The 26,509-nt window shown below is 40.2% G+C and overlaps 1 protein-coding gene across 4 annotated transcripts in view; it reads right to left on the reverse strand.

Annotated features, from left to right (window-relative positions):
- Positions 1 to 26,509, reverse strand: part of ANK3 (ankyrin 3) — a 461,267-nt gene that overhangs the window by 64,216 nt on the left and 370,542 nt on the right. For 3 of the 4 annotated variants that reach the window (XM_036336813.1, XM_036336815.1, XM_036336814.1), the window contains 3 exons: positions 25,969 to 26,092; positions 20,497 to 20,599; positions 4,868 to 4,974 (listed from right to left, as the gene is read on the reverse strand). In XM_036336813.1, the coding sequence (XP_036192706.1) occupies positions 4,868 to 4,974; positions 20,497 to 20,599; positions 25,969 to 26,092 (334 nt within the window). Of the gene's footprint in view, positions 1 to 2,090; positions 2,124 to 4,867; positions 4,975 to 20,496; positions 20,600 to 24,298; positions 24,311 to 25,968; positions 26,093 to 26,509 lie in introns of all 4 variants that reach the window. The other variant, XM_036336812.1, reaches the window with a different exon arrangement.

The following is a 26,509-nucleotide window of genomic DNA, read 5'->3' on the forward strand; positions in this document are numbered from 1 at the left end:
AGCAGAATATAATAATAAAAGCAGAAGATGACTAGTGTCGCTAAGGCAATTTTGATGGAAAGGGATTTGATTTCTTTAAAATATAAGTCTGGCTTTAAAATAACCTACATTTGAGTATTTGTACAGCAATACAAATATCATCACTTAGACCTCTTAGAAAATATCTCTCAACTACATAATTCTGTCATTGACCTCTACATTAAAGCTAATGAGAAAAATATGAAAATGTAAAGAAATTAACTGTCACATCAGGGAAACAGCACATTGCGATGTGCGATTCCTCTCGCGTGCTCAGGGCAAGGAGTCCCCCGGCAAGTTCTCCCCCCAGGGCCACAGTGCTGAACTTGACACACGGAGGGGTGCGCGGCAGACAGGTGAACAGGAACGCGGATCTGCGCGCTCTCATGTTCACATGTGAAAATGTGCTTGGTACTGGAACAGCATTAAATGTGGATGATGAGAAAATTGTTTGACTACCTGCAGTATTTTAGGGAAAAAATTATCCCATCCATCAAAATCCTCTATCATTTATTCATCTAAAAACAGTTCTAAAATCCTGCAAATAGATTTTAGGGCCCTGGCTGGAAGTCCTAGCTGGGGACCCTTTCCTAAAGAGTTAGCCTCTTGACCAGCAACCTCTTCAATAAAGCAAACTGACTTGCTATCCCCATGGAGAGAGACACACGGAGGTCATTTTTTTAGCCAATCCGATTTTCAGAACCGTTACTGGTCATCAGTGGGGCGGAATCAACTTCACGCCCTTTTTGTTCATTTTGGATTTAGCCATTTTCTTCTGAGTTAATTTATGTTTTCCATAACATTATACCTACTTTGAGAGACTGGGGCCACTGTGACATTTGAGGGGAAGAGATGGACCCCTTCAAAAAAAAACAAAACAAAAAAGCACTCCTTCCTAGTAAAAGATACATGTTCACTTACACACGTGTCCACACGAACTGTCTCCAGTGCTAGATGATGCAAAGCTCACGAACCTACGCTGGGAGCCTACGTTTTCTTACACCTATACATGTTTAACAACCACTTCTAGTCAGTAACAAAGATAATGTGGCAATGAGGTCTCAGACAAAATCTGATCTCTCCCAGCAGTTAACGGTGAAAACCAACTTGTGACTGAGAATCATAGGAAGAGAATGGATGGAAAAATGATTCAGTACTAACTCTGGGTTTGAAAATTCAGTGGTATCAGTACAATGAACATGGGGGTGTTGACACTGGGAGGGCAATGTATGCCCTGGCAACAAGCAGCTGAGTCTCAATGAGATAGACAGACAGTCATTCAGATCAGGTCGGCCTTGCTCACTGCTCCTCCTGCAGAGCCGAGCGCAGTTCCTACACACGAGACACGTTTACTGGATGAACTAACGAGCAAAACTATTTTGTTAAGCGCGCTAAGAAACTGCCTAGGCCAGACTTGGTTACTAAAATATATATAAATAAAATAGCATTTGTAGCTAAGTAGTCTGAAGGTAGTGTAAGAAGGTAGTCAGTGTCAATATAAAAATATCCCAGCTACAAAGAATATCAGAACCAAATGGAAAAAGAAACATGGCTTAGGAGATTTTAATGACAAATTGGAAGAGCCTCTTTGTGTTTTGATAGCACCCCATGCGGAGCTGGAGCTCATGACCAACTGTATATTGTTCTAAGGTTTTCAACTTTATGGAGCCCACAGACTGGGGAAAGGTGGGAGTACATGTTAGGCAGAATATGGGTTCTATTATTCAATCACGTTATAAACTAGAGTGATTTGTTTTCCAAACTCGTTCCTTACATATTCTGTATAAAATAAAATTCCATGCAATATAACTTACAGAAACAAATTAAAAGGTGATGTTTAATCATGTGCGTTGTATCTTTTATTATTTAAATTAAAGGAGGAATTATACAAATGATCCTAAAATTAACACATGAATATTTCTAGTTTTAGGAACAGCGAGATGACAAATGCTGATACACTACAGACATTGACACAATCTAACTGCGGGAGGTGGGGCGGGCGGGGGGTGGGGGGGATTCACATAAATTAAAAATACAAAAGAGAATGGTTCACATAAAAGACAAGTTATCACCTTGAATCATACTGAGGAAGTGGAGAAGAATAGCTGCAAAATAATTTAGAAAGCAAATGGGAAAAATTAATGTAAGATAATTAGAAGCAAGCAACAGAAAATGTCAATGATAAGCAAAAGAAAAATAAAAACCATCAGAACATGAAACCAAAGCATTTGGCATTTGTGGGACCACCTGGAAAAATACTTGCCATAAACAAGCTACTCCATAGACCTAGCATTAATGAACTATTTCCAAGTATATACCAAGCCTATATTTTTCTTTTCAAATAAGCCCATATTAGCTGTCATTATTTTTGCTTTCCTGCACATGTCTATTGTCTTTAATTCAAGGAGCAGAGATAATTTGCATATTCAAATACTTCATTGTCTCTAATGTATGCAAAAGTTCATTTCTGATTTTATTATCCTATGCTTCCTCAGCCTCTCAGTTTAATAAATTAATGGCTAGTACTTTTCTTTCCCATGTAGAGGGTACAAAGTTCTTTGTAACACGGTGACATTCACCAAGCTTGATTCCAAAAACTCTTCAACATGTCTGCCCACAAAATGTATGCCAAGTATTTTACATTTTCCTTGTCAACTCTGATTGTTTTTGCTTTTGCAATTTTAGACTCACGTATATCTACTAGAAATTTTATAAATATTGTTAGCTGTTAGCTGTTTAATAATTACCATTACTATAATTGAAGGTTTTGCTAATTTAGTTAAATGCAATGTTAATGACTCAAAGACCATCATGTAGTTTATCATTTATACATACAGCATTTTCATGTAAATCATTGCCATTGGAATGACACTTCTGTTTTTCAGAATTGTGGTGTTCCAAGCTAAGCTCCATAAGACTACCATAAATACTATAGAATGCTGTAAATTACCTGCACCATTACTCTGAATCTCAGACTTTTCATCTGTAGAACAGGGATAATGAATAAAACCTCTCACCGTGTCATTCTAGCTCAGATAAATACTAAATAAGACCATACATGTAAAACATTTAGCACAATGCCAAGTACATGAAAAGCACAAGGTAAATTAGCGATTACAATTTATTTTAATTAAAAGCAGCAGCAAACACTTCATGAAACACATAAGGCACTACAGTGTTAATGACTGATCATTTATTTAATTCCAAATGAATCAGCCTTTGTCCTGAATCACAACTAATGTGTGGCCTACATGCCGATTTCAGAGGTGAAAATACCTTGAACCATGTTCACTATCGGATGCATTATTTCTATTCCATGTGTACCGAGAACACTTACCCCAGGTTTTGATGACCTATAGGTAAAGAATCCAATTATCTAAAAATACACTGATTATCAATTTAGCAGTCGAAGCAGCTCAGCTTTTAGCACCGGCCTCAAATTTTGCTGGTGGGGGGTTGGGGGCGGGGCAGCAGTGAGGCCTGTTTGATGTGCTTCTCACCACAGAACTTCTCATGGACATACTGTGGCACATTCATTTTTTAAAAAGTGGATTTCTCTATATTCTTTTAAAAACTCATTTCTCTTTTCTAATTGTAATTTAACACAATTATAACTTCATTTCAGAAATGTAGAAGGGGACCAAACTTGATCTAGAGGTTTCAAGTTTATATTTTCTTTTTAAAGGAAAATCACACAAAACTGATCATTTGTCAAATCAGAGGCCTATATCATATGAGAAAAATATAGGAACACCACAGTTTACTGCTAATTTAAAAACTAAACTTTTGAGTGAAATCCATCTATCATTCGAAGCAAAGCGCCAAAGCAAGTCAAACTGAGACAGCACAGGGGTGTGAGGCAGGGGACAGAAAATACCAGGTAGCCATGAAGCCAAGGCGAGACTAGATGGTCGCATGGATTTTGTGATAAGCTGACCACAAAAATGTCACCACCCTCCACTCTGTACTCAAGAACGAAGAGGCAGCTGACTGACTCCCTGGTCTGCTTAAACATGCACAGTGGATCAAGCTTTGACTCTAGAGGACCTTTGGAGAGCGGCAGTAATGAGCAGTCTGCCACCTTGCCCCCACAGCTGCAGGCAGAAACACAGTTACAGGCCAGGTGGCTGGAAAGGCAAGTCCTCCCAACCCTGAAATGAAAAATTCTCCAAGCCCGCCTTTTTCAAAAAGTCAGTCCACTTTGTCCCCAGCTTATAAAATCAGCCAAGCAGAGTTAGTTCAGAGGCCCTTTGCTGCCTCCTCTGTACTTGAGCACAAGCTTAATAAAATCAGTTTGGAAATGTCTGGGGTTTCTGTTTGAGTTCTGTCTTGGGGAACCCAAGAACCCCAAGGTGGGTAATAAAACAATGAGATAAATTAATAGAAAGATTTTATATATATATATATATATATATATATATATATATATATATATACACACATATATATATATATCTATTAGAAAGGAAAATCACGTCAGATATTTAGGGGAAAATTTCATTTGAATAAAATAAAATTAAGAGAAATGGCTATACATAATATTTTTAATTGATAAGGAAAATTAAAGACCTAGAAATGTACCAGCATTGCCAGGAAAATTTTAGGCACCAAAACTTTAATGAATTTCCTTTCTAACACTGTGCTTCTCTATTAATAAAAATAGATATACACATTTGCTTAAAAATATTCACTAATGAGTTATAAAGTCTGCCACATATACTCACTAATTAAGTCCTACAGAAGATCAATATTTCATACAAATAAAGTTTGTCAATATGAGTTCATAACTGCAATATTAAATGCAATGCTAGCTTCACAGGATAAAGAAAAGTGCCTTTCGGTTACTTACCCAGAATGAACAGGACTTGAGACAAGATTGACATTGTCCAAGGTGTCTGCAGCCCAGCTATAGTGTCTAAGAGAATCTGAGTCAAATTCTCTTGTGAATGTTAGGTGCTGGAAAAGGAAATGATAGATTGCATCAACAACCCACACAAGACATTGGTTTTCTCTGCACTTACAAAATATACCTGTATATCTCTATCAGTCCAGGTAGTCTACATTCACAATAAATAATTTATATACACTCCACTACCGGTCTACACAGACATTTCAAGAATTGGAAAATAGAGGTTATTTCAATCCTTTAAGAAAGCATCTGGAGTAATTGGCATAGCAAGAGGAATCGAGGAATAATTCTAACCATGCCTTTAAGCACTTCAACACATCTTCAAATTAATCCTACAACAGTTGTAAAATTCTTTCCCAAATTTCAAAAGGAAAATAAAACATTCAGTCTTGACGACTTCTGTCTCCAAGTGGGGCAGAGTAGCCTGCTGCTGCCGCCAAGTCAGATAAATATGGAAATCATGTCTGAGTGCCGCAGAGAACAGCTGGGGCGTGAACTGGAGGAGCTGGACTTGGGAGAGGGGAAGGTCTCCAACACTCGTGCTGGCGTTTTGTTGCTACTTTTAAATTGAGGGCATTTCTCAATTACCAGTGCAGACCGAATGGGGGCTTTTGTACCTGCAGAGGCTGTTGCCGGGGAATAGAAAAATCAAAAGGAGTTCAGTGGAGATTTGGGATGCCTCCAGCGTGCTCTCCGTTAGGACATTGGCGGAATTCTGGGGTGTGCAGAACAGGCTGACCAGAAAGTCCGAAAGGCTCATGGAGCTTTGTGGCAGTTTCATGAGAAATAGATTGAGAGTTTGGGACTTGTCGGGAGAGGAGACTGGAAAATCACACCAGAGTTTTAAGTAAAGACCCCAAGGGACCAGAGACAAAGCAGAGGCAGTCTCCACTTAAGCAGAGCTGCAAACCAGCCTCATTTCAGCAGACGCCCGATAGGATTAGATAACCAGCCATCACTGTTTGCCAAGCAGAGGGAGGGCGAATCCTCTGTGAAGGCCTAGAGCAGCATCGGGCGTGCCGTGTCTGCATCTGTTTCACACATCATGTCCAGCACGCAATACAAAACTGCCAGGCATGAACAAAAACAGGAAAAATACACAACACACCCAGATACTATAGGCTCCGGGTCATCCTACATTTTGAAGTAAGCTAATAAGAACTTGAAGTAACTATGATTAGTATGTTTAAGAAAATAAAGAGAGAGAAAAAAGAAAAAGAAAAAGAGGATAATTTAACAGAGTATGGAATACATGTAAGAAAGAATCCAATGGGCATTTGTCCAGTTCTAAATACAATGTTAGTTCCGGACTAGACACAACAGAAAATGGGGTTGGTGAATTGGAAGCATAAATGGAAAACTATACAAAATGAAGGGTAAATGTTTTTAAAAGAGAATGGAAAATATAGAAAGTAGTATGAAACATGTGCAACACAGTGAAAAATTTTAACATAAGTGTAATTTAGAAGAGGAGAATAAAGCAAAAGATATTTGAATAGAGAATGGCTAATGTTTTAAATCTGATATAAGATATCCCCCAGACCAAAAATAAGATCAATCTCAATTTTTGTCCTGTTCAAGAGTTGCTTCCTACTGATGCTCCATTAAATGACAGAACCAAAGACAGTAACAAATATGATAGCATTAAAGTTGAAAAGAATGCCTGGAAATTAGAGGAAGATTAAAATAAAAAATAGGAGAGAACATGTAAGAAAGCAGAGAATCAGTTCAGGGATTTCAAATCTTCTGTCCCTCTCCAAAAAAAAGAAAAAGTTCTAAAAAGAGAAAAATAGTAATATAAAGAAGTCAAGGAATTAATTCAAGAAAATTTCCCAGAGCTGACGACAGGTTTCCAGAGTACAAGGACCCACAGAATGACCAGAAGTAGAGAGAAATATAAACCCCACTTCCAAACTTGAAGAAACAGAATGATTCTCCAAATTTTAGTGAGGAAAATGGTCACAGGTGACAAACTTCTACCAGATTTTAAGAGCAAAAACTGAAGTTAAAGGCAAGGCAATGGAGCAATTCCTTCAATGTCCTGAGAGGAAATGATTTTCAACCCAGAAATCTATAACCAGCCAAATGAACAAAACGTATGAAAATTAAGAGTAGAATTATTTTTAGATATATGAAACCTCATAAAAAGATATATATCTGACGCACTCTGTAAAGGAAACTATTGAAAGATATACTCCACCAAAACAGAGGTCTAAACCAAGTAAGACATAGGGTCTAATACAAAAACAGGGAGTTTCCATGGTGACAATGGAGGAGGAATCAGGAGGGCTCCGTTACTTTCTTAGTGACCACTAAGAAAGCTCCAGGGGGGATGAATTCAGAAGATGAAATTTATAGATCACCTAACAAGTGCGAACATATGGAGAGATTTCTCACAACTGGGGAGGGGTGTGTGCGTTGGACTAGTGATTTGTACAGAGAGCAACAACCAAACGAGAAAACTTAGGGGAAGCAAATACTGTACCAAAAAGAAAATGCAATCATAACATACTTCGTATCTGTAAATAACATGACGCAGGCATAGCAATAGATGCATTAAACACATACTGGTATAACCAAAATAAAATACAACGGTTTAGGGGGAGTGGGGGGGTGGGAAGTATATGCGGCGGGAGAGAAGAGTTGTTTAAGAAATGAGAGTTTCCTCTTCCATTTTGGTGAGTCAATAAAAAGAAAATTCCTGAAATGAGGAAAAGCCAAGAAGCAACATACATATTATTTAGAGACATGAAAGTGTATAATAAAAGTCTCAAAAGATATGCTAAGCATTTGTCTCTGGAGAGAAGATACTTTTTTTTCCCCTAATGAGTATTTCTTGTGAAATGGCATGACTTTTTACTGGCTTATATAAACTTCGATAATTTTAAATAAAGCTTAAAATTTAAAAAATTACTCTGAATTACTAAGATTTTTTATTTTTGAAGCCCTGAAATAAAATTGGGAAATCAAATGGGGGGGGGGGGATAGTAGAGCACTTATGTGCAAGCCACTATCCTATCTAGATCCTAGAAAAATACAAACATGAATGAAAAACAGTTTTCTCAGCATTCAGTGAGAGAAGACACATTCAGTGGACGAATGTGCAATGAATGGTGTTAATAGGGGCCCACAGATCCAAGGTCCTAACCCCAACAGAGCAACGCATCACTTCAGAAAGTCCCCACATTCTATGCGGGTAAACCGAAGCTCAGGTGTTAATTCTAGTCCGGCCTTATTTACCCATTTTACTGACTTTTGGAGACCCCAAGTAACCTAGCTTCAGAGCAGGGCCAATTATTCAATAGAAAGTGGGTGGCACTACTAACTTTACTTTTCAGCAAACTGCAACTTCTGCATTTGAGGCCCTGAGGTTACTTTTCACAAAGGACCCTTTTTATTTTTTTTAAAGTTCTAATAAATAAATAATATCACTCTTCTTTGGTAATTACAGTAAATTATTTACCTTTGGCAGGCTTAGAAATATGCACTGGTGACATTAATTATTGAAACAATGAATATATCACACAAAAAGGTATCAGCACCATCATGCAATATTTATCGAAGCCGGAGTACGCCAGCACAATGGGATTCCACACCCCTTCGAGTTATTCCCAACTCCTTCCCCTCCCAACTCTTAGCCACTCACTGAAACTCCATCTTAACACAGATGAACGGATGTATAATGAACAAATATACTTGTTTAAAACAATCAGCTCCAATGTCCCAGTGTTGGTCCCAGTTATTTTTTTCATAGCGGTGTGCTTAGGTTTATGGGAAGACCTAACAATTTTAATAACCTCAATACAGACACACAAAATGCTCTTCCTACAGTGCATCCACCTACATAAAAAATACAGCAATTCAATGGAGCCCATGGTCTTTACAGAAAGAGAATGAATTGGTAGCTTCATTTCCAAGTGACCCATCTCTGAATACTTATTTCTACAGATTAGTCTTTACTTAAAGCTGAAATGTGGAATTTGAACTGTTTACTTTCACAAACATTATGAATTTCAAAATGTTGTGCATGGCACCATGGTACCAACAGAGAGCTTTCCCCTACTTGGTTACGGATCAAATAGACATTTAAAATGATAAATAGGACATCACATGTGATGATGGTTAAAAGAGATGAAATAGAGTTGGCTCCTGAGTTTCCCACAGCAAGTAGGGGTGTTCCCAGGGTTTAATGGAAAACATTGGCTTTGAAGTTTAGTCACAGACTTGGATCTGAAAATCGCCTTTGCCACTTGCTAATGGAGAACACGTCTTTCCCACTCCCAAGCTTTCCATTTTGGAATGGCAACTCCATTGTGTAGCTTGGGCCTCTCCCTATCCCTTTATATTCCTTTTGACCCTTAAAATGTGAAGTGATTTATCTGAGTGGTAAATTTGGGAAAGGTATCTGGGAAGGCTCTGCTCAGATCTAATTTTCACCCTCTTGGGCCTGAGCTTGGTCACGGAGCACAGACGTCTTCCTCTGCTCCCTAAATCCATCTCTGTGACGGGTGCGCCTGGGCTGGTGATGCTGGCCTTTGGGCAGGGCGTCTGCCAATTTCACAGGCGCAGTTAGCAGACCCACTTGGCTCAGACACTAAGCCAGCCCTCAAGCTGGCCTTCATCAGGAATAAATAAAATATTTTGCCTCAGACCTTTCCTTATCTTTATTATTGAAAGCCCCTTTGGAGATGCCCAACATTACTTGCATATTTCATAACCCTCAGCATGTTTCTTAACTTTCCTCAGTCTCAGTTTTCTCATTTTCAAATTGAGGTTTTGTTGATGTGGAGATTAAATTAAAACACACATCAAAAATCTGGCACCAAATGTTGGCCTGAAAATATAGTGTCTCCTTAAATGTGTAGTAGTTTCTACTTTTCAAAGGACTTTCATGTACAGTAGCTCATTTGCTAAAATCTGGTAATCTGCGGGGAAAGTACAGCAGAAGCAAAGGTATTCCAGTGTCAGCGCTGACCATTTACAGTTGTATGCACCAAATCAACAGAGCCCGTTCAGAAAGAAGAATGCGTCTTATAAATGCCTCAGTCTTATTTACTGACTCAAAAATGTCTACGTTCCCATGTTAACAGCAGTTATCACGAGGCCTTTCCATTCATTTGTTCTTTGAGTCCTCAGAACATGGAAGCTTTGGGAGGTAATATTATACCCATTTTATAGATGAGGAATCTCAAGTTCAGAGAGAAACTGGGAACATTTGACAAAACAAGGTCAAAACCCACCCCTGGCTGGCTTTAGTAGAACACTACATTAAGGAAACATTCACATTGACTTAATAAGACCTTATACTTCCATGTCAAAAAGGATACAAGTAAGCACATCATTTTCAACGTTGGCAGTGATATCAAAGATACTATTAAAATCAAAATGCATATTACTTAATAGAGTCCAAAGCCTGACTAATGATGATATCACTGTCTCCAAGAGCTTAATACTTTCCCAAAATAGATTCTCACTAGCCCTATTCACCAGAGGAAAGAAGAGAGCAAGGACACACGGGCCTTACAAACGAGGACACACCCAAAGGCCCAGGTCTGGAAATAAATGTCCAGGCATGGAAGAAGAGAGGCAGGAGACAAGAAAGTATGTGCAAGGAAAAGAAAGAGAAATCTTAGCTCCAATATTGGATGATTCTCCAGGCTGCTGTCAGCCCCCCATGTTGAATGACACTAGTTCTTGTCTGTGAACCTTGCTGCCCTGGAAGCCAGCAGATTAACTGGAGGCCTTGACAGGACCAGGGCAGGGGAACCCACGTGGGTGTCAGTTCCCTTAGACCAGGGTTGGGGAACATCTGCCCCGAGGGCCGTATAAAGCAAGAAATCATTTGGTCCAGCCCTGCCCAGGCATTAGGGGTGAGTTAATTAAATGCTTGCCCAAATATAGCAGGCTAATTTTTAAGTTAATAATTTTGTATGGCTCATGAACAATGTTATAAATATCCAAATAGCCCTTGGCAGAAAAAAGGTTCCCACCCTTGCCTTAGACATAGAATAGATGACTTGGGCTGTGTCACTTCGTAGCCCAGTGAATGGCAAGTCATAACAACCCCACTGAACCTCCATTTCTGCATTAGGGTAATGGGTACATAATATTAACTGCCCAAAGTCACTGAGACGACGAATGACCCAAGTAATTCGAAAGCAATTTGGAAATTCTAAATTGCTATGCAAACAAAAGCACAGATAATAATCATGCTAATACTCACAGGTTTGTTTGTTACAATGGAAGATCATTTATTTCTTAAATTTAATAACATTGCAGCCATCTTAGCAGCTTTTTAGGATAGCATATGTCTTATCAGACTACAGAGATGTTAATAACTATTGGATTAACAAGCAAAGGGATATTCTGGCTGTGACAACTTTTCCTGAGGCGAATTAGCTTTACCCAGGTCTGCCACTCTTCCTCATTAGAGTGGCCCTGCAGCTTAGTGGTCAGCAGAATGGGTTCAAGTAGCCATCAGACAAATTCTATTCTCAGTGCTACCATCTCATGCCATCTAAGGTGACACTGGTGAGTGACATGCTCCTCCCAGCCCCAGTCTCTTGGACTGTGAGGTGGCAATAATAATACCTAATTCATAAGGTGGCGAAAGCATGAAATGAGAAGATTAATTTGACAAAATGTTGTGACAGGTACTGCGCTAAGTCCAGTAATTATTGTGATTGAGAGTGGATATTAAGTGAAAGAAATGGCAAGCTGGTACCGACATAGAGAGTAGGTCTGTTTGGGCATTCAGCACAACTATTTGGAAAAATTCTTTTAAGAATGAATGCCATCTTTTAAAAAAAATATATCATCCATAGTCACAGAGAACAGAATGGTGGTTACCAGAGGCTTGTGGAGTGCGGGGAAAGGGAAGATATTGATCAAAGGGTATAAACTTTCAGTTATAAGATGAGTAAGTTCTGGAAACCCAATGTACTGCATAGTAACTGTAGCTAATGATAATGTATTATATACTTGAAATTTGCTAAGACAGTAGATCTAAAGTGTTCTTATCACACAAAATAAATGATAACTATTGAAGGCAATATATAAATTAGTTTGATTGTGGAAATCATTTCACAATGTATACATATGTCAAAGCATCATGTTTTACATCTTAAAATAAGAATTTCATAAAAGAAAACCTGATTCAAGCAGCAAAATCAAGTAAAACTTAAAGGCTTACTAAAGCAGCCTTTTTTTTTTTTTAAGTATTTCTTTTCTTGAAGTCAACTATTATTACCTCTTAAGACCTATTTGAGACTACTAAACCAGAGTGAGGCTAGGTTCTTTGGGACTTCCAATCTGATTGATTTCCAGATAACTTAGCTACCAACTTCAACAAAGTAAGGTGAATCAAGGTCAGGGTGGAAGCTGAGAGCGTTAAAACATCAACATCCCGCTCAAGATGCCTAAAGGAGCTAGACTAGCTTAAGTCACAACATTGACAAAAAAAATCTGTAATCTTGCTGACCAATCTGCCAGAGTGTTGAACGGATCACCTGAGTAATGCTGGCGAAGCACTTGGAAGAGAAAAAGCAGCATATTAAATGTCAGTAGTCAAAGGTGCTTATCTTGTGGGGGACTATCTCTAGCAAATCTTTAATCCCAGGCTGGCTACCTTTTGCCACCATGCACATTTTTTAGAGCCCCTGAGAAACGAGCGTAAATGAAAGAAACTTGCGGGAAGGTAAATCTGCTGATGTGGGGGAGGGTGTGTGTATGGGGTTTAGGAGTGTGTGGAAGGGGCTTGAGAGGTAGAGAAGGAAACCTATTATCATAACCAACCTTTTGAGTTAGGCATTGTTCTTCTATTACTGAGATAACTGAAAATTGCTAGGTCTTGAAAAAATATACGTGCAATTTCTCCTGTAGAACCCTCCGATTTGCACATGACGTACTAACACATTAAGTAGTACATCACACAATCTATGACTAAATATACATGAGATCATCCTTACTTAGCCTCAGAAAAGGCCCCATCTAACCCAAAGGAGCTAGAATCCTAGGCTCTGAGGTAAATAAGTTACAATGTGACAATCGCCTCCAGGTAGGGGAAGGCTCTCATAAGGCTATTAATACTATATAATAAAAGGCTAATATGTAAATAGACCGAATGGCGGAGCAACCGAACAACTGGTCGCTATGATGTACGCTGACCACCAGGGGCGTGCGCAGAACATGGTGGGTGTGGGCAGCAGATGGCAGAGCGCAGAACATGGTAGGTGTTGGCTGCGGCGGGATGGTGGAGCAGGTGAGCAGGGGTGCCAAACCAAGGTGGGGCACCAGTTGCCGTCATCGGGGTGAGCCTCTGGTGGTTACTGAAAATTCTTTGCTCCCGCATGCCATGGTCCCACCCAGTGCTCGCACCTGCTGCCAGTGCCAGAGCTGCCACTCGTACCCACTGCCAGCGCTCACACCAGTCCTGATTGCTCAGAACCTTCAGCGGGTGTGAGCAGTGGCTGCGGGCCCTGATTGCTCCTGAGGACTTCTCCACCTCCCCCTGCTCCTGAGGGGCGATCGGGGCAGCAGCCACTGCTTGCATTTGCTGATGGCACCAGACCCAATCACTCCATGCTGTCAGCGTGTGGGAGCTGTAGCAACAGGAGCAAGGCTGCAGGCAGACAGGGGACCGGGGCCGCGGTGGGAGGGGCCGGGTGGGGGCGCGGAGGATGGGCTGAGACCCGCCCCTGTGCCCACTGCAGCCTCATGGCCCACAGTTCCTTTCAAGGTGCATGAATTCTTGCACTGGGCCCCTAGTATAATATTTTATATATATATGAGAGAAATATGCTAATTAACTGGGACACCTTAACGGGTCAACCGGACAGGAGGAGGTTGTGCGCACAGCGTCAGGGGCGGGGTGGCAGGGGCCTCCACGTGCCTGCGCTGGGGGAGGGCCTGGTCAGCAGCGGCCGCGGCTGCTGGGGGCCGGAGAGGGAGGCAGGGTCGGAACGGCAGTGGCCGTGGCTGCTGTGGGGCCCAGGGAGCAAGGCAGGGCCTGACCGGCGACTCGAGGGTGGGCAGCGCCACGCGATTTCGAATTGCGCGCTGGGCTCCTAGTATAATATAATATTAACTACAGAGTCCTCTCCACAGTTACCATTCAAATAGCCAATGCAACTGTTACCACTGCCTTTGTTAAGCCTTCTAAACTGGTCACCCTTTCAATCCTTGCCACTTGTCCTCTTAGGCATTAAACACTTGGGTAAATCTGGTCTGAGAGAGAAAGTCTACAAAATGAAAGCAATCTAATTAGTGGGACAGAGTTGCACAGTTGTCCCATTTCTCTCTTCTCCTTAACATACTGCCCCTCTATCAACAGAACGGAAAGGAAATGGAAGGTGCTCATTTCTTAGCGATCAGCTGGCACCGCGGCCCCCCGGTCCCCTGTCTGCCTGCAGCCTTGCTCCTGTTGCTACAGCTCCCACACGCTGACAGCACGGAGTGATTGGGGCTGGTGCCATCAGAGGGGGGGAGATTGAGATTAATTTACCTGTATATACAGTGGGAAAGTCTGGATGGTATTAACTACAGGTGTGGCTGAGGCCAGCCATGGCTCAAAAGATGGTAGAGATCCTTGGTCTGCATGCTGCACCCCCAGCAGCATTGAGTTTACATCATCGTCATAGCTTAGCAATCCCCAAAAGGCTAGACAAAGTCTCAAATTTAAGTCTCATTAGACTGGCCAAGATTTTACATTTCTTCCTAATGTCATTATTGTAATCTAGGGAAAGGAATGCTCTGAAGGGCCAGGTTTGGGGTTCATCCTTGGAGGAGAGGGAGGGATTTCAACCCCTTCTCAACTACATGACTGAGAAATGAGTGGGGGCAGAAGTTTTGGCATCAGACCCTATGATGCCCACGTAAAGAAAGTGGAATTGGTGCATGCAGGCAAAAACAACCCATGTCTGTGATTTCTGCTCTCCTCCCATCTTGGAATAACCACCAGAAATCATAGTGAAGTAAATGTTTCTGCTGGGAATATACATCCCTTGGTCTTACAACTACTTCTAGGGTCAGTCAAAGGAAATATAATTAATTAGTTATCCTTCTAAGTATTTTTCTTAGACCACTATCATGTGTTCTACCTCATTTTCATGCAAAGGTTGAATATTTCCATTCATTTAATGATGTCTCATATGCCATCATTTTAAGCAGAATAATTTTCTCCATAATTTTCATGACTTGTTGCTGAATGTAAGTTGTCGGTTCCTTTTAAAGCATATTAAATTAGGACTTATTATTGGAATTAGAAATAAGCATAATAAAGAACACATGTCTAAACATAATCTTTCATGCAAAAAGTGGATAAAGAAGATGGTACCACACCCATATATATTTTTTTACAAGCATGTGTAGTTAATTTTTTTTAATCCTTACCCAAGGATAGGTTCTTTTTATTTATTTCTTTAGAGAGAGAGGAAGGGAGAGAGAGAAAAAAAAAGTTGATATGAAATATCAATTGGTTGCCTTCTATATGCTTACTGACTGGGGTTTGAACCCACAACCTAGGTATGTGTCCTGAACCCACAAGACTTTTGGTGTATGGAACGATGCTCCAACCAACTGTACCATCTGGCCAGGGAGGTACCACACCCATATTGAGAATACTAACAAGTATGCGATCCTGGAGGGTGGAAAGTCAAGGCTGGGCTCTCTGCTGGCTTCCTTCTCACTCCCTCACACTAAGTAATGCAGATGTGCAGTGTAATTGTGGATTAGTATTAAAAGGAGGCAACCTGGGGCCAGATGGCCAAGTGGCTGTCTGCCATTTACCAGCTGTGTCCCCTGGGGTAAGTCACGGCATCTGCCTGTGCACTTCAGTTTCTTCATCTTTTCAATGGAGCCAAGAAATTATCTCATAGGACTTTTGAGAAGGGTATAGGAGTTAATGCTGGTAAAACTTAGAATAGTGCCTGCCATGTAATAGGAGCTCAACATTAGCTGTTTTCACCATCATCACCATACGCATCGCCACCGTATCTCCTGACGCCAACGGCCTCTAATGACTAGTCCTCCACTGATGTCATGAGGCCTGGCTGACCTGGATCACAGACTGCAGCACCAGATGGTGCCTCCCACAATTATGTCAGGAGACTGGGCTTCAGCTTCGAGTCATCTCTTTCCCTTATTACCACCTATTTGGAAAGGAATGCTTCCAAGAATGCTTGCTCTAAGACTACCTGACAGGCACAACTCTGAGCTTATAAAACAAATACATTAGATGTTGACAGGTCATATACAAGAAGATGCCAGGCAGAGCGCTCTAAATCAGTGATTCCTACTTAGAGACGCATTCCAGAACAGCCCGTGGAGCGTTAGAAACACACACATGCCCAGGGACCCCGTCAGGGAGATTCTGATTCCGTCGGCATCTTGTTTCCCAAGCAGCCACCGACGGTTCCAATGCGTGCTCTCACCAGGAACCGGTGCTTTTCAATTCTGGGTGCATTGAAAAATGCGAAGCCCAGGCCCCACCCAGGTCCATTGAATCTGAACTGAGCTATCGTTGTTTTTTAAAAGTTCTTTGGGTGCTCCGTCAGCATGGCTCAGTGGTTGAGCACTGACCTATGAACCAGGAGGTCATGGTTCAATTCCCGGTCAGGCACATGCCCGGTTTGTGGGCTCGATTGCCAGTGTGGGGCATGCAGGGGGCAGCTGATCAATGATTCTCTCTCATTACTGATGTTTCTACCTGGCTCTCCCTCTTCCTTCCTCTCTGAAATCAATAAAGATATATTTTAAATAAATAAATAAATAAATAAATAAATAAATAAATAAATAAATAAATAAATAGTTAGACGTTTATTGGGTGATTCTCACCAGTGGTCAGGGCTGAGAGTCACTGCTCTAAATACCATCTTCTGACAAATGCAAGATGTGGTTTATTTGCATATAATTTTCAGAAACACATTGAAAGGTGGTTCTTGATTAAAAGGTGAAAGAAAAAAAAAGAGTCCATTCTTGACTGGGGCGGAGGGAGGACCGAGTGGTTTACAGACTAATCCCGATGAAGGCCCAGCAAGGAGGGAGGACAACTTGCTTCTCCCAACTCTCCTCCCCAGTGCTGGCCTCCACACCTGCCTCCAGCCACACAGGTGGCGGGCCTGTGGGAATTACCCTGGGTCTCAACTGTCCTGTAACTGTGGTTAATGTGCAAACTGCTTAATCTGCAGCAGCAGGAAAATAAACCAGGCGTTGTGGGGGTGAGGTCTACTCATGCTGAAAAAAGTGTGCAGAGGGTTCATTTTTATTCATTTTCCGCCTTACCTTGTCAAAGCAACTTTGGGCAATGACAGGGCAGTTTTAAATCTGACAGCAAGTCAAGTAACATGGCTTTAGGAATTCTAAGGATTGAGGACCTCTTGCATGCTTTCAGACAAAATCAATACTGTGGAGAAACTCCGCTTTGAAGTTTATAAATCTAGATTGAGAGGCATGATAGACATAAACTAATACTTCTTGTACTTAAATTTTAATAGAAGGCGTGTAAATGAGCTGCTCAGGTAAATGCTTCTCACTAGTCGTGCACAATGTAACTGGACTCCTCCCCTCTGGAAACTTCTCTTTTGAAGAATTAGCCTTTTCTCTCTCTTCTATAATGAATGAGACACTTGGGACTAAATAGGTTAATACACCTCTTTCAGAATTTGTTTTCCCCTTTCTTCCAAGTTTTTATTTTGAAGGTGTTCATACAAATAAGAAAGTTGAAAAAACAGTATAAGAAATACCCATATACACTCCACCTAGGTTAAACAATTACATTTTTGCTGCACTTGCTTTTCTCTCTCTCTCTCTCTTCACACGTACACTTTTTCTTCTGCTGAACTACTTGAAAATAAATAGCTGACTTAATAATTACTTCATTCCCGAAAACTTCAGCAATGCATACCCCTGCATGGAACAGAGATAGTCCCCTGTAGAGCTGCAATACTGTTATAGCTGCTAAAAAATTAACTATTTCTTAACAGTATAACCAGTAAATTTTCAAATGCCCCCAACTGCCACTACAATGTTTTTATGCCTTCCACACTTTTTTTCCCCCCAAATCTCTGGGGAATTTATCATGAAAGTGTGGCCAGGAGTAAGGTTATATGTTCATTAAACATGCTCTTTCCACAAGGCATGCTTGCCAGACCATGGGATTCTCTGTGGTCATTAAAGAAAGCAACTTCCTGCTTCTGCAGTTATCAGCTTCAGACTTCTTTGTAAAGGTTTCAAGATGTCCTAAACCTTCCATTCCCCTGACTGTTCCACAGAAGTGTCGTGACATGCACAGAAATTGAACCAGCAACAAAATGAGCAAAAGGACATCAGTTTTATCTCAAAACTTCTCTTTACCCTTTATTTTTCACAAATCCTTCATTCTGAGAAAAGGCTGCCCTTTCATTCCACTTGAGTAAGGAGGTCTAGGTAAAAACTAACAGGGAATGGTGTGAGGACCCTCAGAAGTCGGTCTGCAACCTTGCAACACTGCAAATATTTATAGTATTTTACTTTACGGTTGCTGTGCTGAACATGGGAGGTAATGTAACTATGGTGGTAATAGTGGTGGAGGTGATGGAGGTGATGGTGGTGGTGGTGGCAGAGGTGGTGGTGGAAGTGATGGATGGTGGTGGTAGTGGCAATATGGTGAGGTCATGGTGATTGTGATCCCAATTTCAGGTCCTTGCGAAAGCCAATACACATTCAGAAATATAAACCATAATTAGTTTAATCATGGATTTTGCTATTCCAGTATAGAACTAGACACATTTGATAAAAGAGAAAAATGTCACTGATACACAACGAATATATTTTCACCTGCAATTTTATAAGCTTTGTGTGGTTCCTTTAGGATATGGAGAATAACAGGCATTTTTACACTTGTAATTATTATCAATGTACCCATGAACATCTCATTTCAATTGGGAACATCAAGAGATCAGGATGATCTGACTAGAATAATGACCACAGCCAACCAAGCAAAGAGATCCTCAGAATTTCTCAACCAACAGCAGGACAACACCTTACACCAAAGACCTTAGCTTCATTAGTTGAGACAAGTGATTTTTTTAGTGTTAACACCCACGTAAACCACGACAAACTGTGGTACCTGTAATCATTCCACAAAGGGTGTTTTTGCCTAAACAAAACTGAATAGCCACTGTATTCACCTTGTAAGGCCTGGAAGCTAAGAATGTTCTAGAGAGTGTAGAATAATAAAATGTTCATTGTAGATCCTTGTGAAGCACAATGTACATCTGTGTGTCTGGAAATCAGCATCTCCAGACAAGTAGGAGTCCTGAAGTTCTGACTCTCTGTTTATCATCTAATTCATCTGCTCAAATTCACCTTCATTGTGCAGTGAATAAGTCCAGCATCATTTCACCAATCATCTACATTGTTCAATATTATAAGACACCTTCAAAATTAACTTTATGTTTCAAATAGTTTCATCCATCATCAACTCAGGAATGCAAATTTACAATCAAGTATTGTGTGTTACTAGAATAATGAACCATTCTGAGCCCATATGCAGCAGAACTACATTGCTGGGACTTCTTGTAGTAAACCAATTATCTATTCAACCACAATTATTGAAACACCCAAACACCAAGTAAACCTAGCAGAGATTCTGGTAGAAAGCAAAATACTATCACATCTTGAGAAGGCCCATTACACACCTTTGAAACTAAGGAATCAAAAACATGAACCAATCTAATCTTTACTTGCTGAGAACAGTTGTAGCGAATTCCAACATGATACTAATTTTGTTTAGGAAGCCCTGGCCAGCATGCTCAGTGATTAGAGCATTGGCCAATGTGCCCGAGAGTCTCTGGTTGGATTTCCGGTCAAGGGCACATATCTGGGTTGCAGGTTTGACCCCCAGCCCTGGTCAAGGTGCATGTGGAAGGTAACCAATCAATGTGTCTCTCTCACATCGATATTTTTCTCTCTTTCTCTCCCTTTCCCCTCACCTTCAACTAAAAAAAAAAAAAAAAATCAATGGAAAAAATCTCCTCGGGTGAGGACTAACAAAGAGTTTGTTTAGGAAAATCAAACATCCATGTGGATAATGTACATAACTTTAGCTACCAATTATTATTATTAACTCTTTTTAAAAATTAAACTAGATTAGACCAAGAAATGAAAAAAGAGCCTAGGACTTTCTGAGTTTTTCTCTGTGAGATTTTTAGGGACTCTCTGAGGAAGAGAGGGTTATTTCCATTTATGGCACAATTGATTTTTTAAAACTATATTTTTATTGATTTCAAAGAGGAAGGAAGAGGGAGAGAGAGATAGAAACATCAATGATGAGAGAGAGAATCCTTGATCAGCTGCCTCCTGCACCCCCCACACTGAGGATTGAGCCTGCAACCCAGATCGACGCTCAAGCACAGAGCAACGCCAGCCGGGCTGATAGTTTATTTTCTTTCAGTGGCAACACAGAGAGATTTACAAATGCAAAATCAAACATGCAGAAATATGGTTCTTGTCACGGGACAAAGAGTTTGATTCAAACATACAAATGGAAGTTTAACAAATCAAAGAGTACTTTTTTAAAAAAGAATGCCTACCTGCTCTTTGGATGGCACCAGGAGTTCTTCGATCATCATGCTGTCCCGGGCATAGGAGCTTCTGTTCAAGGTGTAAGACCTATCCGAACTGAAGGAGCGGAGGCTGTTGTATTTACAGTTAACCATTCAAGAGTGGTAGATGATGATGAGATGAATAAAAAAAAAATTAATGCATGCAACTTTAAAAACAGGCAAGATGGCTAAAAATATCAACCAAAGTTGTTCTTGAAAACACATGGTCAAAAATAAAACCCCTTATATTTGAGGAAATCTCTTAAGCTTGGACAATCTCATGATCAGGTTTTGTTTAAAATTTGGCCAACTGGTGTTAAATCTGTGAGAAGATGAAATGCATGAAAGCTTTGGATGTTGCACTGTGACAATCAAACCAACATGACAATTGAGAAGAACCAGATCATTCCAGATAATTTAATAACCTGAGAGATTTTTCAATGGTAAGACCTTATGTTAGTCTCCTGTCCTTCTGGTCCCTATCTGTTTAGCTTGCCTTATTCAATGAAATTGTGTCTGCTGTAAATAGTTCAGTTATGTGTATTGGGAGCTAGATATAGGGTTAAATTATCGAAAGGTTTATGGTTGCTACTCAGGGAAAGCATCAAGAAGGAAGTAAGCAGTGTTATGAATCCATCTTACATGATTTTCTTCTCCATCTTTCTGGCCTTGAAAATTTCAATTCCAGGTGAGCTCACTTTTTTATTTCCTTTTCTTACTTGCTCCTTCTACCTTCTCCTTTCCACCCACTTTCAAATCTTCTACACAGCCCCTGAACTTCCCAGAGTGCAAGCTTTCTTATGTCCTCAAATGCCACTCTCCACATTGACCTCTAAACTAAAAACTGACAAAGGGGTTCGGGAATGGGCGAAACGGTTGAAGGTGGTCAGAAGGTACAAAATTCCAGTTATAAAATAAATAAGTCCTGGGGGTGTAATGTGCAGCATGGCGATTATAGTTAATAATGCTGTCTTATATATTTGAAAGTCGCCAAGAGAGCAGATCTTAAAAGTTCTCATCACAAGAAAGAAAAATTGTAACTATGTGTGGTGACGGATGTTAACTAGAATTATTGTGATAATCATTTTTTTTAAATATATATATTTCTTTATTGATTTCAGAGAGGAAGGGAGAAGGAGAGAGAGACAGAAACATCAATGACAAGAAGGAATCATTAATCGACTGCCTTCTGCACACCCTCCACTGGGGATCGAGCCCGCAACCCAGGCATGTGCCCTTAACCGGAATCAAACCTGGGACCCTTCAGTCCGCAGGCTGACGCTTTATCCACTGAGCCAAACCGGCTAGGGCTGTGAAAATCATTTCGCAATATATACACATATTGAATCATTATATTGTACATCTGAAGCTAATATAATGTTATTTGTCAATTATATCTCAATCTTTAAAAAAGCAATAGAGAAGGGACCCTGGTAACCCTGCATGTATCCACATAGGACAGGCAGGTGGTCTGAGCCTTGGCAGGACACCTGTGATGCTACAGGAACACAGAGGATGGAGGTGGGGAGCTGTGTCAGGCATCTCCCACAGGCCTCCCTCTCACCTGCCCCGGTGGGCCGTGACCAGGCAGCTCTTCATTGCCTCCTGAGGCTTCCTGCCCATCCTCCTTGGAAGAGAGTGGCAGAACATGAAACCATTTAGCTGCAGTCTAGGACTGGCTCCTCAGCTAGTGTGGCAGACAAGGACCATGGCTGTTGGCACCTGTCGCCGCCTATGTAACTAATAAACTGTCTGAATGTAAATGTGGCTGCTTTAATCTTTACCAGTAGATTCAGTCAGACTCTGGCCTTGGCCTTGTGTGTACTAGGCAGGGAAAAGAGCAAAGGAGAGGTGAATAAGGAATGACCCCTTGCTTTGCACAAAACGACTTCTTTCCCCCTCTGCACTTACTATACTAAAGATTACCCCAAAGTGAGTATTTTTATATTAATACACAGAGGCCCCTGAATTATTCGAAGTGTCTACAGAAATGAGGAGGTACATTCTTCTAGGATCATAGCCTTCGCTGTCACCAGAATCTTAGAGGGATCTAGAACTCCAGAATGACTATTACTGTACAGTCATTACTTAGTGTATTCAGCAAATATTTGCTAAGTGGCTATTATCAGCTAGCCAAAATATTAATAACAGGATATAGAAGGAGAAAAAAAGTAAGCATTATCCCTGTACCAGGAGCTTACCTAGTAAACCATGTGACCTCGAACACTTGGGCCTTCTGTACCCCCATAATTCATAACTCTTTCTCCCACCCCCCATTTCAGTTGCAAACATTTCCTTCTGCGATTCCTGTTTTTAGTGCCCTTCCATTCTCTCAAGTACATTATATAAACTTCCTAAAAGCAGGAAGTCTCTTTCTACTCTCTAATCAACTGTCCAACAGAACTTCTCCTGATGAAGGATGTGTTCTCAACCCGCACTGTCCAACACAGTGTCCACTGGCCACACGTGGCCGCCGAGCACCTGGAGTGCGGCTGGTGACTGAAGAACTGCATTTTAGGTCTTATTTCATTTTAACTAGTTGTCATCTAAAGAGCCGTGCCACTAGGGGCTACACTATCAGACAGTGCAACTTCTAAGTACTCAAGGCAAGGCTCTAATTTGCCGAAGGGATGTGATTTGAGAAACTCACTTGCCTCTTTAGACCAGGGGTCCTCAAACTTTTTAAACAGGGGGCCAGTTCACTGTCCCTTAGACCGTTGGAGGGCCGGACTATAGTTTAAAAAAAAACTATGAACAAATTCCTATGCACACTGCACATATCTTATTTTGAAGTAAAAAAACAAAATGGGAACAAATACAATATTTGTATTTGCATGTGGCTCGCGGGCCGTAGTTTGAGGACCCCTGCGGCTTAGACACTCATTTCTTTCTTTTTTTTTTTCAGCCACTCATTTCTTTGTTATGGTCTCTCCGGTGTATGTTAATATTGGTGATTCCTGAGAACAGTTTTACTGTAGATGTGGACAAAGACTTAACATTTTAAAGAAATAATTACATATTTATTTTAATTCCAGCTTTTAATTACATCTAAGATGGGTTGATACATTTTAAGCATTCTCTTTCTTTTAACTTACATAGGCATGCCAACTATAGGACAGAGCCCCGAACTGGGAGCTAGCAACAGAAAGGCCTAATGATGTCTCCGTTTTATTGTCTGAAGTTCTTACTCTGAACTGTTTCAGACCAACTTACATTAGGCAGATGGAGCCAATTAAATCCATCAAACTTCACTGGGAATCTTTAATACATCGAAATAATTTCAGCTACTAAAATTAGACATTATTTGCATGGGGATCTGGAAAGCATTAAATTGTTTTTTAACTAAGGTCAACTATATTATTTGTAGCCATCAGTATACCCTACGTGTTAAATACAGGAAGTGTTAGGAAACCACATGCCTGAGGATTCTTAAAATTATACCAATGTGCTTAATTCAAATAAAATGCAACCAACAGGCAAACAGCTCTTCAAGATGGTTTCTCTAAGTCCAGGGAAATTTCTCAGGTTACTTCATGCACTATATAAACCTTGTTAAGCGAAAGAAATTCCTTAAATATGCAATGTTGCATGAGTAACATTTCTTATCATACATTTAGCTATTTGCTCATTTTCTCAGAATCACCAAACTGATTTGCTAAAGCTGAGCAGAACAGAAAAGCGCATGGCAGAACAACACAGCACAGCACAGCACGGCACAATGCTGAGGGAAACAAAAATGAGAAAATGAGCCAGGGAAGGGTGGGGGACACTGGAAAGTGCCATTTCTTACCTGATCTTGGGACTATTTTAAAGTATTTTTACAAAAACACAGGAGAAGAAGGAAGCAAAAAAAAAAAAAAATCAGACAGGGAAAAAAAGAAAAAAATGTTATGGTTGAATGAGGTACACATTTAATGTATTTCTTTTTAAATGTTACACTCAGAATATTATACTTGGCAATACTCTAAGAATACCTTAAAACATATTGGCTTTATCATTTATTTTTATATTTGCCTCTGAGCATAACATGAGTTGCCAATGTAAAAAAAAATGAGTTACATATAACAGCAACAAATAATAATAATAATGGTACAATAAAAACCAGAAGTGTGGAAGCCTCACAACTTGGGAAAAAAAATTATGAGACAATATTCTGGTTTCATCACTCATTGGATGTCAGCTGCTACAATTTTCTATATGCAAATGAGTGATTAATAAAATGTTACCTTTCATATACTATCTCAGGAAGAGAATCAGCGGGTTGTTGGATTACAAAGCCTATTAAATCTCTAAATAGAATTTTCCCTTGAGATCCTTTAAGATGCTACACATTTTAGTTATAATTTGTTATTATCTGTGGTTACATGAAATATTAAAGGTTATTTCCCCTTCTTGTTAATGACAGCTGCTACAAGAAGACTTTAAGGCCTTTAGATATAGAGCTATAGATATATATTTTTCTAAGGCAAAAAAAATCTAAGTTACATGAGATTCCAAATTCTGTTAAAAAACAAAAAGATTAACTCAAAAAAACATCAATTCAGTATCTAAACTGGCCACAGCCAGGACACTGAGAATTAACTCTTAGGTTTACTTAGTGGGAAGTGCCATTTACTATTAGACAATGAAACTTTTTACAACAGATACTTAAACTATAGGAAAATGTCCCCAGGGCTCTGGCTCAGATGGTTTAATTATTAGCTTTCACATAACTTGACTGTCAGCAAACAAGCTGTTAATCCAACCACGGAAAAGAAGTCCCCAAATTCTGGACAAGGTCCTATTTCTTTCAACCATTGTCAGATAAGTTTGAGCCAAGGTTTTCCACATACCAAGTTTTACGCTTTGGTTGTAAGGATTGAAGTTGCCACTATTCCTGGCTTGCTAAGTCACTGTTTCACTCCTGACATGTCCCTTGTAAACAAACTAATGGGAAAGCTTTAGAAGAGATACTCCAAACACTTGGTAGGCAAGTCTAATAAATAATTTTATATATATATATTATATATATATTTTATATATATATAGTCTCAAACATGAATTTTTCTTTCAATAATAAATAGAGAATAGTGAACAACCAACACAAACATTTCTTACTTATTGGGAAATAAGATTTTTCTTTCAATTAGAATAAAATTTAATTTTGAAACATATAACCCAGATCGGTTCTCCCAGTTTTGTCTGTGAGCCCTTTTGCTAGTATGCTTGAAGCATGACTGCAAGGTGGGGGGAGAAAAAGAACAATTAACACGTTCAATCACAGACAATTAAGGACTGAAAACCATGAAAGAAAATAGCGGAGCACATACAATGGAGTAGCGAACATTTCACCAAATTCACATCCTCATCCAAAGAGCGTACTTGGGGATAATGGTGAAAATGGAAAATGATTTTGGTTTATGACAAATCATGGCTGTTTCAAATTACCTCTGAAAAACAACAACAGCAACAACAAAGTACCTGGCAGAACGGGCCCCAAGACTAAAGCCCATGTAGCCCTCGGCAGGCAGAGAATCATCGCCCAGCTCCTTGAGGTCCTGTGGCCCCAGGTACTTGTCAGTGTCCCCCGTCAGCGCATCTTCGCCTGCGGATGGACAAAGCAAGCCACAATCAGAAGCTTCCCTTTGAAAACGTGCCTTTTGTGGAGAAACCTGTTCCTTTGGTCATCAGCAAGTCACCCATTCTCTCTGTCCTCTTCGCCTGTCCCCTGGGTAGTATTTGTAGCTGCCGTTTAGCAGGAAAAAGTATGGGCAGAGGTTAGTTCATAATTTCAAGAGTGAATTTAAGTAGCAGAAAAAGCACCTGGTGTTAAGCACCAATTTTTTAAAAAATCTCCCCCTGCCCCTACGCCTAAGTAGAAAGAAGGATTTTTTTATGTCAATTAGTTTTCCTCAACGCACTGTGATGAGGGCAGCTTGTTTGAATGGACGTTGTTGCAAAATAAAAACCACCTCTTCCTTACTGCTCTGGAAATTATACATGGGAAGGGAGTTTTGTTAAA

The sequence above is a fragment of the Myotis myotis genome, unplaced genomic scaffold, assembly GCF_014108235.1.
Source record: "Myotis myotis isolate mMyoMyo1 unplaced genomic scaffold, mMyoMyo1.p scaffold_m19_p_15, whole genome shotgun sequence".
Classification (NCBI taxonomy): domain Eukaryota; kingdom Metazoa; phylum Chordata; class Mammalia; order Chiroptera; family Vespertilionidae; genus Myotis; species Myotis myotis.